This window comes from Sinocyclocheilus grahami, unplaced genomic scaffold (assembly GCF_001515645.1).
Source record: "Sinocyclocheilus grahami isolate Dianchi unplaced genomic scaffold, SAMN03320097.WGS_v1.1 scaffold792.1, whole genome shotgun sequence".
Lineage (NCBI taxonomy): Eukaryota > Metazoa > Chordata > Actinopteri > Cypriniformes > Cyprinidae > Sinocyclocheilus > Sinocyclocheilus grahami.
Genome location: NW_015505971.1, coordinates 51,817 through 64,603, shown reverse-complemented (window position 1 = coordinate 64,603; position 12,787 = coordinate 51,817). Strand labels below are relative to the sequence as shown.

General features: G+C 46.4%; 1 protein-coding gene across 4 annotated transcripts in view; it reads right to left on the bottom strand.

Moving 5' to 3' along the window:
- slc11a2 (solute carrier family 11 member 2) overlaps positions 1-10,902 on the bottom strand; it is a 31,245-nt gene extending 20,343 nt beyond the window's left edge. Inside the window, exons 1-11 of one of the 4 annotated variants that reach the window (XM_016246280.1) lie at positions 10,774-10,902; positions 9,940-10,070; positions 8,800-8,864; positions 7,814-7,875; positions 6,506-6,621; positions 4,794-4,913; positions 2,677-2,796; positions 1,913-2,019; positions 849-919; positions 698-765; positions 456-611 (exon numbers count right to left, since the gene is read on the bottom strand). In XM_016246280.1, the coding sequence (XP_016101766.1) occupies positions 456-611; positions 698-765; positions 849-919; positions 1,913-2,019; positions 2,677-2,796; positions 4,794-4,913; positions 6,506-6,621; positions 7,814-7,850 (795 nt within the window). In that variant the 5' untranslated portion in view covers positions 7,851-7,875; positions 8,800-8,864; positions 9,940-10,070; positions 10,774-10,902. Of the gene's footprint in view, positions 1-455; positions 612-697; positions 766-848; positions 920-1,912; positions 2,020-2,676; positions 2,797-4,793; positions 4,914-6,505; positions 6,622-7,813; positions 7,876-8,799; positions 8,865-9,939; positions 10,071-10,765 lie in introns of all 4 variants that reach the window. The other 3 variants (XM_016246281.1, XM_016246279.1, XM_016246282.1) reach the window with 3 other exon arrangements.
- Between the last annotated feature and the right edge of the window lie 1,885 nt (positions 10,903-12,787).

The window sequence follows — 12,787 nt, the reverse complement described above, 5'->3', positions numbered from 1 at the left end:
ATGTGAAGCCGTTTGAAAGAGAAAGTCAAAGAGAGAAGACGCGTACAGCTGAATCACTCACGCTGTTTTCAAATGACTGATTTGATCAGTCTGTAGGTTTGATTATTTACTCATCAAACCTACATGCTATAGGCTATTGAATAACTGTGTGAATATCCATCATTTTAAAGTCAAAAGCTGCGGGAAGGAGTAAAACTATGCGATACAGCCTCTGCGCAATCCCACACCGAAATTCAGGACCTGATTAAACACAATTCTATTATACAGAGTTTTGTGAAATAGATTTCAATGACTTTTCCAAAACTTTCTGGGTTTCCTTATTTTTCCAAAACTTTTCCAGGCCTGGAAATTGGTGTTTTAAAATTCCATGACTTTTCCAGGTTTTTCATGACCGTACGAACCCTGTGCTTCTGTGCTCCAGGGACACATACATGTGATGTGAGCCTTTCACTGACCTTCACAAGAGCAGAATGCAGGTAGATGTTATGAGGCATTATGACGGCTCCCACGATCCCGACGGCCTGCTCCAGCTGCGTGGGTCCACAGCCGCTGCAGTACGGCAGAAACATGCCCTTCAGCACCTCGGCCTGGTCTGGAGCCACACGCACATACTGCAGACAACCAGAGCAGAGAGACACGTCACACGCCGAGCGCTTACACACTCACCTGCTGACAACATGCTGCAGCTGCACTGAACCTCGTAACCAAAGCTGAGGGCCATGATGGTGATGAGGAACCCAAAGAACGCCTCCAGCTTCCTCAGACCTGAAGACGACAGACCACACTCGCATTAGCGCCACGATACGAGCCGGTGCCATCACTCTCACGCTCCTTCAGTGCAGACCTACCGTACTTGTCCAAAAACAGGAAGACGAAAGTGTCAATGATGGTTATCAACACTCCAGCCCACAGAGGAATCCTGCAGAAGAGCATCAACAAGATCAATGAGCTCCATTTCTACACATCCTCGATCAATTCAAACATTCAATAGAAGACAGCAACAAACATACTGCAAGTTCACACTGCGAGGAGCTCATTATTGCTTATCAGAATGACATTTACAGCCGTTTTCAGAGGAACAACTGATTAGTGTCCTTAAATCACTCTGAACAAATAACAGGTTAAACTAACATGTCAGTTTATTAAAAGAATAGTTCAAAACTGAAAAGGAGCTGTAAATGTGCTCATCCTCGGGCCATCCGAGATCAGGATGAGTTTATTTCTTCATCAGGTTTGTAGAAATGTAGCATTGCATCAGTGTCTCTGCAATGGATGCTCTGCAGTCAATGGGGGCCGTCAGAAAGAGAGTCCGAACAGCTGATAAAAACATCACAATAATCCACACCATGCATGGCCAAAATCATCCATAATAACTCTTCCTCCAGTGAAAAAGTGCATCTGCTGTTGTCTCTCACATCAAAATCCAGCCACATATTTGTTTAGAGCTGTTTAAACGCTGCTTGATCTGTGCGGATTTCTCTCCTGATTCACACCAGAACACTTTTTCACTGGAGGAAGAGTTATTATGGATGATTTTGGCCATGCATGGTGTGGATTATTGTGATGTTTTTATCAGCTGTTCGGACTCTCATTCTGACGGCACCCATTGACTGCAGAGCATCCATTGATGAGACACTGATGCAGTGACACATTTCTACAAATCTGATGAAGAAACAAACTCATCTAGATCACGGATGGCCTGAGGGTGAGTAAATGTTCAGCACATTTGACATTTTTGGGTGAACCATTGCTTTGAAAAAAAAAAAAAAAAAAAAAAAAAAAGGCCGGCTGGTGCCACATACATTAGCATTAAAACAAAAACGTGAATAATTGTCAGCTGCTAATCATCCTCACAGCTGAAGCACACATGAAGCGAGTCAGTCACGTGATGATGAAGATGATGACGACGTACCTGCCGACCGACAGCAGATTGAGGGCGATGGCACAGCCGATGACCTCCTGCATGTCAGAGCCGATGATGGCCAGCTCCACCATCAGCCACAGGATGATCCGCGGCACCTGCAGACACGCCACACACAGTTACAAACACACACCAACCTCTCAGCCTTCACAAAACAGAAGACGTGCTGGTTTTTGGTAATGATGCACTGTGGTAATGAACACGCACAAAACTGACTGGAAACTGGAACTTTAAAACACTAATAAATAAATCCTATGATCTCGTGATCTTAATAAATAAATCTTAAATCTTATGATTTTTTTGATTGACCAACACTGCATGAGTGCTGTGTAAAAGAGGCGCACACTGATGTAAACACCTAAACATCACAGAACGAGAGTTCGGCTGAATGAAAGCGCAAAGTCACTCTCTGACAGTAAATGACGCTAGCGCACACACAGACACAGACACAGGCACACACAGACGCACAGGCGCACAGACACACACAGACGCACAGGCGCACAGGCACGCACACACAGGCACACGCACACAGGCACACGCGCGCACAGGCACACGCACGCACAGACACACGCACGCACAGACACAGGCACGCACAGACACAGGCACGCACAGACACAGGCACGCACAGACACAGGCACACACAGACACAGGCACACACACACACACGAGTGTTATATAAATAAAGTTTGCTGAACTGGTTATTAAATTGTCGAGTGGCCAAACAGCAGAAGGTGCAGTATTTCTCCGGAGCTCACCGTAGGGTAATGACGGTTGCAGACCTCGGCCAGATGCATCCCGGTCACAACACCGAGACGAGCGGCCAGACGCTGCAGCAGCAGCCCGATGATGGTGGCACCCAGCAGAACCCACAGCAGCTGCAGGAGACACACACAGACACACACACACACACACACACAGACAGAGGCACACAGGCGCACAGACACACAGGCGCACGCACACACAGGCGCACGCACACACAGGCGCATGCACACACACACACAGACACAGGCACACGCACGCACACACACAGACACAGGCACACGCACGCACACACACAGGCACACGCACACACACACACACACACACACACACACACACACACACACACACACACACACACACACACACACACACACACACACAACACACACACAGGCACACGCACACACACACACAGGCACACGCACACACACACACAGGCACACGCACACACACACACAGGCACACGCACACACACACACAGGCACACGCACACACAGACACAGGCACACACAGACACAGACACAGGCACACACAGACGCACAGGCGCACAGACACACAGGCGCACAGGCACGCACACACAGGCACACGCACGCACAGGCACACGCACGCACAGACACACGCACGCACAGACACAGACACAGGCACAGGCACAGGCGCACAGACACAGGCACAGGCGCACAGACACAGGCACAGGCGCACAGACATAGGCACAGGCGCACAGACGCACAGACACACAGGCGCACAGGCACACAGGCGCAGAGACAGACACAGGCACAGGCACAGACAGACACACAGACAGACACGCAGGCGCACAGACACACAGGCGCACAGACACACAGGCGCACAGACACGCACATACACAGGCACACGCACAGACACACACACACACAGAGACAGACACAGGCACAGGCACAGACAGACACACAGACAGACACGCAGGCGCACAGACACACAGGCGCACAGACACACAGGCGCACAGGCGCACAGGCACACAGGCACACAGGCACACAGGCACACAGGCACACAGACGCACAGGCACACACAGACAGGCGCACAGGCACACACAGACAGGCGCACAGACACACACAGACACGCACATACACAGGCACACGCACAGACACACGCACACACACACACACACAGAGACAGACACAGGCACAGGCAGACACACACAGACAGACACGCAGACAGACACGCAGACACACAGACACAGGCACAGACAGACACACAGACACAGGCACACGCAGACAGACACGCAGACACACAGACAGACACACAGACACAGGCACACGCAGACAGACACAGACACACACAGGCACACGCACAGTACAGTTTTTAAATACATGAATTATGTTCACATCTTTGTTGCCACAGTTTTGGAAGTGTCTTTTTCTGTTCTAAAGAAGGGGGTGTCCCAATACTTTTGTCCATATGCTGTATGTACAAGTCACTGGTGTTTGCTGATGAGTTTTTGGCTCAAGGTCTGCATTTTAAGTCACACCAGAGGTGTTCAGACCAGTCAAGTTCTTCCACACTGACTCAATCAAGCAGTTCTTTTTGAACCTTGCATTATACACAGAGGCATTGCTGTGTTAGAATACAAAAGGCTCCTGTCCAAACTGTTGCTATTAAATTAAAAGCACACAATTCCCTAGAATATCATTATATGCTTCAACATTAATATTTGTACTCCTGGAAGCTACTAGAGTAGTCAAACCTGTTCATTAGAAGAGGGTGTTCCAATATGTTTGGCAATATAGTGTATATGCATATCTGATTTATGTCTGTTCAGTTGAAAAAAGTTTGACATTTTCCTGAACTGAACCCATGACCTTGGTGTTGATTGAGGAAGAAGGGGACTCTCATAATTTGGCAACAGACTGCCTTTTTAATACTTCAGAATATAAAGTGCCAAAAGCATCGTTAATGGAGTCATTCAGGAGCAGATTCATTAAATGGGATCACAACTGGCGGCAGAATCATCCTATTCTTTACGATTTCCATCCGGTGATGACTGCATCTCTACACAGAAACTGTGTGAATGTGATCAGCAACATTAGGACTGACCGCAGAGTTGTCCAGCTGAGTGCAGATGCTGGACATGCCTCACCTTGAAACCCGCTCTAGCCCCAGACTGAAGATCAGACTCTATGTTCCCAGGGTCCAGATAGGCGATGCTCATCAGGAAGCCCGGCCCAGTGAAGGCCCAGAGTTTACGAAAGCTAAACAGCTAGAGAGAGGAAGAGTAACACATGTTAACCAACGAGTTCATCACATTCCTCTCGACAGCAGCTGGGTCTGAGATCTGAGACCCAGAACGGCTCTGAGCCGGAGAACGTGTCCGTGACAACACTGATGGTCCCACAGCAGCCTTGAGGTCACAGGTAATAAAGACAGCGGTTTGAGTTTTGTCCTCTGAAGATCACATGACGAGTGTCCACAGAGCGGGATGCCAGTGCTGTTTTCGTAACACTTTGCATTTGTTTATTTTTCCGCTTGTTTCTCTTCCTCTTGTTTGAGGAAATCAAGGTCCGTCTTGTTGTTTGGATTCATGAGTTAATGATTATAAACATCACAATCTGATAAAACACTTTTCTTACCCATCAGCTTTCTCTCTCTCACACACACACACACACACACACACGCACATGATAACGGTGGTCACGCTCATAAAACTGCAGTGCCATAACCTGCCTATCACATTTGTTTCCTATCACATTTCTGGATAATGATGGTGAAAGGTCATTTAATATGGCAAGATATGTCTGCAGAATGTGTCTGATAATTAAATCAGGGACTCGTCTCAACTCATCCGAGTTTGTTTCTTCATCAGATTTGGAGAAATGTGTCACTGCATCACTGTTTCAGCAATGGATGCTCTGCAGTGAATGGGTGCCGTCAGATTGAGGCCCTGTTTACACTAGTGCGTTTTGAAAACGATCCTCGTCTACACTGGCACTTTCACTGCGTTTCAGAAACGATCTACACAACACAACCGAAAATGCAAGTCACATGACCATTCATGCAGGAACCACCATAGATATGTAGAGGTAGATGCCCTCTTATTTAGATGCGTGCTTGGAGCGGTCGAATGGGGAATCTACCTATACATATCTATGGGTACAACAATGAGCATGATGTTAAAGGATACGCAGAGCGAATGTGGGCTCCGTTTCGCTCCGTTTACACTGAAACGCAACCCCTTTTCAATCTAAAACAGGGTCTGCAGTGTTTTCAAAAGTGGAGCTTTGTGTTAACGACAGGTGTAACCATAGCTAAATGTATGCGCTTTAAAACTATAATGCACTAGTGTAAACAGGGCCTGAGAGTCCAAACAGCTGATAAACACATCACAATAATCCACAGCACTCCAGTCCATCAAACACATCCAGCATTAAGACGTTATTATGGATTATGGACTCGTATTTTAGTTCAAATGTCTTCTCCAGATGTTAACTGATAGACTGGAGTGCTGTGGATTATTGTGATGTTTTTATCAGCTCTCATTCTGACGGCACCCATTCACTGCAGAGCATCCATTGCTGAGACACTGATGCAGTGCTACATTTCTCCAAACCTGATGAAGAAACAAACTCATCCTGATCTCTGAGGGTGAGCACATTTATAGCTCCTTTTATTTTTGGGTGAAGTATTCCTTCAACATGGAATCATCTGGACTGATGTACTCTTGGCTTATTATAATAACATTCGTTTGGTTTACTTGTGTATTTGATGAGAAGTCTGAAGTCAAAAATATAAACGGAGCAAATGCGGATTGTATTGTTGAACAGAATGATCGTTCAGTCGTTCCGTCTGAGCTACCTTAGTCATGTCATCCTCAGGGATGGGAACCTTCTCCTCGAAGTACGTGGAGATGGGCTCCTGCTGCGGGCCGGGAGACGCAGGGCTGTAGAGCTCAGGCTCCTGGGAGCTGCTCTCTGAAACACAGCGGTACAACACACATCAGACAGACACGCGAGCTGGAGAGATTCACAAGAGTGTTCAGAGCGATGTGATGGAGAAACACGCTTCAGTCACACGAGCCGCTGAACACTCCTGTAATATAACAACAGCCAACATTTACACCCATGACTGACATTATCATCAAACCCAGGAGCGCCCAGGATCTGCTCGTGAGGATCCAGCAGAGCCAGTCAGTTCATCAGAGAATATGACACATCATAAACACGGATGGGATATCATGAGCACAGTAAAACACGAGGAAACGACGGCAGTAAACTCCGAGATCACTTCCTCTGAGGCTTACGACAGCTAATTACGAAACGCACCTTCACACACACTCATTTAATTACACTACTAGTTAGCGTTCAAGAAGCCTATATAACCAGTAGTGTTCGGCTAACAAGTCAGCCAGCGTTTTGAATTTTTAATCATCAGCCAATCGGGTTTTCTGTTATGATATCATACATGTATGTGACCCTGGAGCACAAAACCAGCCATAAGGGTGCATTTTTTTGTAAGCATGCATCATCTGAAAGCTGAATAAATCAGCTTTCATTGATGTATGGTTTGTTAGGATCGGACAATATTTGGCTGAGATACAACTATTTGAAAATCTGGAATCTGAGGGTGCAAAAACATCTAAATATTGAGAAAATCATCTTTAAAGTTGTTCAAATGAAGTTCTTAGCAATGCATATAACTAATCAAACATTCAGTTTTGATATATTTACGGATGGAAATGTACAAAATATCTTCATGGAACATCTTTACTTAATATCCTAATGATTTTTGGCATAAAAGAAAAATTGATCATTTTGACCCATACAATGTATTGTTGGCTATTGCTACGAATACACCTGTGCTGCTCATGACTGCTTCTGTGCTCCAGGGTCACACATTTGCTTTATATCAAGCACTGGCCACCTGCTCTCTAAAATATCAGCCATCAAAAAGCCCATATGGGCTGATCTGTAGTAAAGAGTCACGGGAAGACTTCTCTAAACGTCTAGTGAGTTACCGTGTGGCCAGCAGTATTACTGAAGTCCAAACTAGTGTAAAAACAACTTCAATAACTGCATTTCCTTAAGCTTTAAGAACTGAGGCAGCACTGGTTTTCCTGATGCATTTCGAACAGGAGCCCTAGAGACTCGCACGATCGCGTCTCACCTTCCAGCACACCGTCCCCATCCCGTTCAGTCTTCATGAGCTCCACGAGTGCCTCTGCGCGTCTGAAAGACAGAAAACACAGAGACTGATGGAGAACACACTTACAGGCTGTTAACTGGACTCTACACAAACAAACCAGACATGCCATGAATCAGCGTGCACCCATTTAATCCACTAACAACTCTACTTACATGTTTTTGCACGTTCTCTGTGCATCTTAATACTTGTTTCTGCCGTCTCGGTTTTACTGTATACAGTCATACAGTATTTGCACTGCTGCAGATTTACTTGGGCTTTCATTATTATTCCTCTGTTGATCCTTTATGAATTAATGCACAGTCCAGAATCTAGATACACATTTCACTGCACAATATATTTTATGATAAAACTTTACAATGAAGTCTCATTTGTTAATGCATTAACTAACAATGATTTATTTATTTATTCACTTTTTAACGCCATGCCAGCATCAATGCTATTTTTATGGCGACCTCTGAATAAATTATACAAGGTATACAATTAACAAAAGGTTATAAAAGACATTTTTCTAGACGAAAATGCTAAAATACGTTCAGGTGACGCATCAGTGAGACACACCTCTGAATGAAACCGTTGTTTATTTACATTAAAAACAGCGCAATCCAATAAAACATGTTTCACAGTCATTTTAGTTTGAACTAACAATGGTCAAAATATTTTTACAGCATTTATGAACCGTTCTTAGTTCATACAAACACAACTGTTCATGGTTTATGTTAGTTCACATTGTATTAGAAGATGTTGAACTTCGCATTGATTAATAAATGCTGTAGAAATATTTCCCATCGTAGTCCATGTTAACTAACAAGCACAGTTAAGAAATAAAACCCCTGCATATCATTAATTATTACATACATGACATAACATGTAGACATAAAAACAGAGTTTAATCTTTCATTTTATACTATTTGTTTCCCTTGTAAACGAATGAAATCTCAATGGCACACCTGCAGACGCCTGTTTTAGGTGCACCTCAAGGTTTTCCCCTCGGGAGCAGTAATTACAGCATTAACTGAGAGACATTTGACATGAATACAGCAGTTCAGAGCAAACCTCACACGATCAGACCACACACACTGCTCAGATTCTTGAGAGACGGGGTGCAACACTGGAAAACTAAACCTTGTACTCAGAAAAATTACACTATGTTTATGTATCTCAGTATATGTTCTACGCTACTGAGCTATGCTTTGATGCAACCTCCTGACTTCTCTTTTTTTCTCTTATTTTTATCTGACAGTGGTGACAAAAACCTGAATATTTAGTCATTTTAACAATCAAATACATTGAATCTATCAGTTAGAAAGACGGAACTCTGCACCTACATGCAGCTACACGAATGGCCATTATTATATGATCTCTGTATGTGTGTGTGTGTGTGAGTGCGCGTGTGTGTGCATGCATGTGTGTGTGTGCGCGTGTGTGTGTGTGCGCGCGTGTGTGTGTATGTGCGCGTGTGTGTGTGTGTGTGTGTGTGTGTGAGTGGTGACAAAAACCTGAATATTTAGTCATTTTAACAATCAAATACATTGAATCTATCAGTTAGAAAGACGGAACTCTGCACCTACATGCAGCCGCACGAATGGCCATTATTATATGATCTCTGTATGTGTGTGTGTGTGTGAGTGCGCGTGTGTGTGCATGCATGTGTGTGTGTGTGTGTGCGCGTGTGTGTGCGTGTGTGTGCATGCATGTGTGTGTGTGTGTGTGTGAGCCTGTTTGTGCGTTTTTCGCATCCAAAATCTTTTGAAACAAAGCCAGTTGCTCTATTTCTGGATATTGCCTGAGATTGTATCAGTGTTAATTTGATCATCATTGTAGTAATGTTGCATTTTTCTGACATTCAGGAACAATAAGAATGTGTATCATTGACCCATAACAAAATCCATGACCCTTGAATGTGTTTCCGACCAACCGCATTTATTATTTAAATTTTCTTTGGGCTAAAAGAATGTAACATCAATAACCAAGATTTATTCTATTTTGAAAAGCTTTTAGACAAATGCACTCTGCTTTTTTTAAGCAAAAAAAGTACTACTATCCATATTAGTGTTCTGTGTGAGAGAGAGAAAGCAATGTCTACTCACAGACAAACCCAAGAGAAGATTAGTAATCCAAAGTGAGATGAAGAACTTCACAGCGTGAGCTTTCATTCAACTGATCTGCAGTGAAGGATTGTGGGAAATGGAGGAAGTGCTCGTGACCTCGCCGCTTTAATCTGTGGAAAGCAGCAAGAAACATCTCTGATAAGTCCAACGGCACAACACACGCCCAGATTCTCACACACACACACACAACACACGCCCAGATTCTCACACACACACACACACACACACACCACACACCCCCAGACTCTCACACACACCTCACTGTATTCACAGCCCACACTTTCACCCATGTGTTATTAACACTGGTTTTACTGCACTTCCTAAAAGTCCAGGTTCCCAACAAAAACAGACATTACAATTATTACCATCCTCTAGTTCCAGCAGCTTGCACATAAATCAATCAATCAATCATTCAGGTGCTGGATGAACATTTTTAAGGGCTACCATTACTTGAAGACGAGACTTTGTGTGTGTCACAGTTTTCCTGAGTTACACAACGACGGAAGAGGAGGAACAAACACATGAAGATGAAGAAGACAGTCCCGCTGATGTGAGATAAAACCAGCTCAACGCTGTCCAGAAGCATTCATAAAGTCTAAACCAGGCAAATTCCATTCTCAACATAACCCGTTTTTCTTGTTCTAGGTTTGCTTACGCAGAGCACCTGTGTTTAGATTCATCGCTGTTTCTGTCAGCAGCATAAGAGCTGCACCTGCAGTTTACCACACTTCCCTCTCGGACCCCGCGGGGGTTATTTGCTCGACCCTGACACATGAACCAGCACTGAATGAACACATTCACTCACACAGTCACCTGAGGATGAGGATGCGCTGCCCGATGAAGATCCTCGGTTAATGAACTGAAGCTCTGCTGTAATCTCCAGCCATGAGGACAGCGAAGGTGACAGCGGCGAAGCGTTTCATAATAAGAGTCCGGAGAGCAGGAGAGTCACGTGTCAGTCTGACGCTGAATCAGCGGCGGCGCGTTTCATAATAAGAGTCCGGAGAGCAGGAGAGTCACGTGTCAGTCTGACGCTGAATCAGCGGCGGCGCGTTTCATAATAAGAGTCCGGAGAGCAGGAGAGTCACGTGTCAGTCTGACGCTGAATCAGCGGCGGCGCGTTTCATAATAAGAGTCCGGAGAGCAGGAGAGTCACGTGTCAGTCTGACGCTGAATCAGCGGCGGCGCGTTTCATAATAAGAGTCCGGAGAGCAGGAGAGTCACGTGTCAGTCTGACGCTGAATCAGCGGCGGCGCGTTTCATAATAAGAGTCCGGAGAGCAGGAGAGTCACGTGTCAGTCTGACGCTGAATCAGCGGCGGCGCGTTTCATAATAAGAGTCCGGAGAGCAGGAGAGTCACGTGTCAGTCTGACGCTGAATCAGCGGCGGCGCGTTTCATAATAAGAGTCCGGAGAGCAGGAGAGTCACGTGTCAGTCTGACGCTGAATCAGCGGCGGCGCGTTTCATAATAAGAGTCCGGAGAGCAGGAGAGTCACGTGTCAGTCTGACGCTGAATCAGCGGCGGCGCGTTTCATAATAAGAGTCCGGAGAGCAGGAGAGTCACGTGTCAGTCTGACGCTGAATCAGCGGCGGCGCGTTTCATAATAAGAGTCCGGAGAGCAGGAGAGTCACGTGTCAGTCTGACGCTGAATCAGCGGCGGCGCGTTTCATAATAAGAGTCCGGAGAGCAGGAGAGTCACGTGTCAGTCTGACGCTGAATCAGCGGCGGCGCGTTTCATAATAAGAGTCCGGAGAGCAGGAGAGTCACGTGTCAGTCTGACGCTGAATCAGCGGCGGCGCGTTTCATAATAAGAGTCCGGAGAGCAGGAGAGTCACGTGTCAGTCTGACGCTGAATCAGCGGCGGCGCGTTTCATAATAAGAGTCCGGAGAGCAGGAGAGTCACGTGTCAGTCTGACGCTGAATCAGCGGCGGCGCGTTTCATAATAAGAGTCCGGAGAGCAGGAGAGTCACGTGTCAGTCTGACGCTGAATCAGCGGCGGCGCGTTTCATAATAAGAGTCCGGAGAGCAGGAGAGTCACGTGTCAGTCTGACGCTGAATCAGCGGCGGCGCGTTTCATAATAAGAGTCCGGAGAGCAGGAGAGTCACGTGTCAGTCTGACGCTGAATCAGCGGCGGCGCGTTTCATAATAAGAGTCCGGAGAGCAGGAGAGTCACGTGTCAGTCTGACGCTGAATCAGCGGCGGCGCGTTTCATAATAAGAGTCCGGAGAGCAGGAGAGTCACGTGTCAGTCTGACGCTGAATCAGCGGCGGCGCGTTTCATAATAAGAGTCCGGAGAGCAGGAGAGTCACGTGTCAGTCTGACGCTGAATCAGCGGCGGCGCGTTTCATAATAAGAGTCCGGAGAGCAGGAGAGTCACGTGTCAGTCTGACGCTGAATCAGCGGCGGCGCGTTTCATAATAAGAGTCCGGAGAGCAGGAGAGTCACGTGTCAGTCTGACGCTGAATCAGCGGCGGCGCGTTTCATAATAAGAGTCCGGAGAGCAGGAGAGTCACGTGTCAGTCTGACGCTGAATCAGCGGCGGCGCGTTTCATAATAAGAGTCCGGAGAGCAGGAGAGTCACGTGTCAGTCTGACGCTGAATCAGCGGCGGCGCGTTTCATAATAAGAGTCCGGAGAGCAGGAGAGTCACGTGTCAGTCTGACGCTGAATCAGCGGCGGCGCGTTTCATAATAAGAGTCCGGAGAGCAGGAGAGTCACGTGTCAGTCTGACGCTGAATCAGCGGCGGCGCGTTTCATAATAAGAGTCCGGAGAGCAGGAGAGTCACGTGTCAGTCTGACGCTGAATCAGCGGCGGCGCGTTTCAT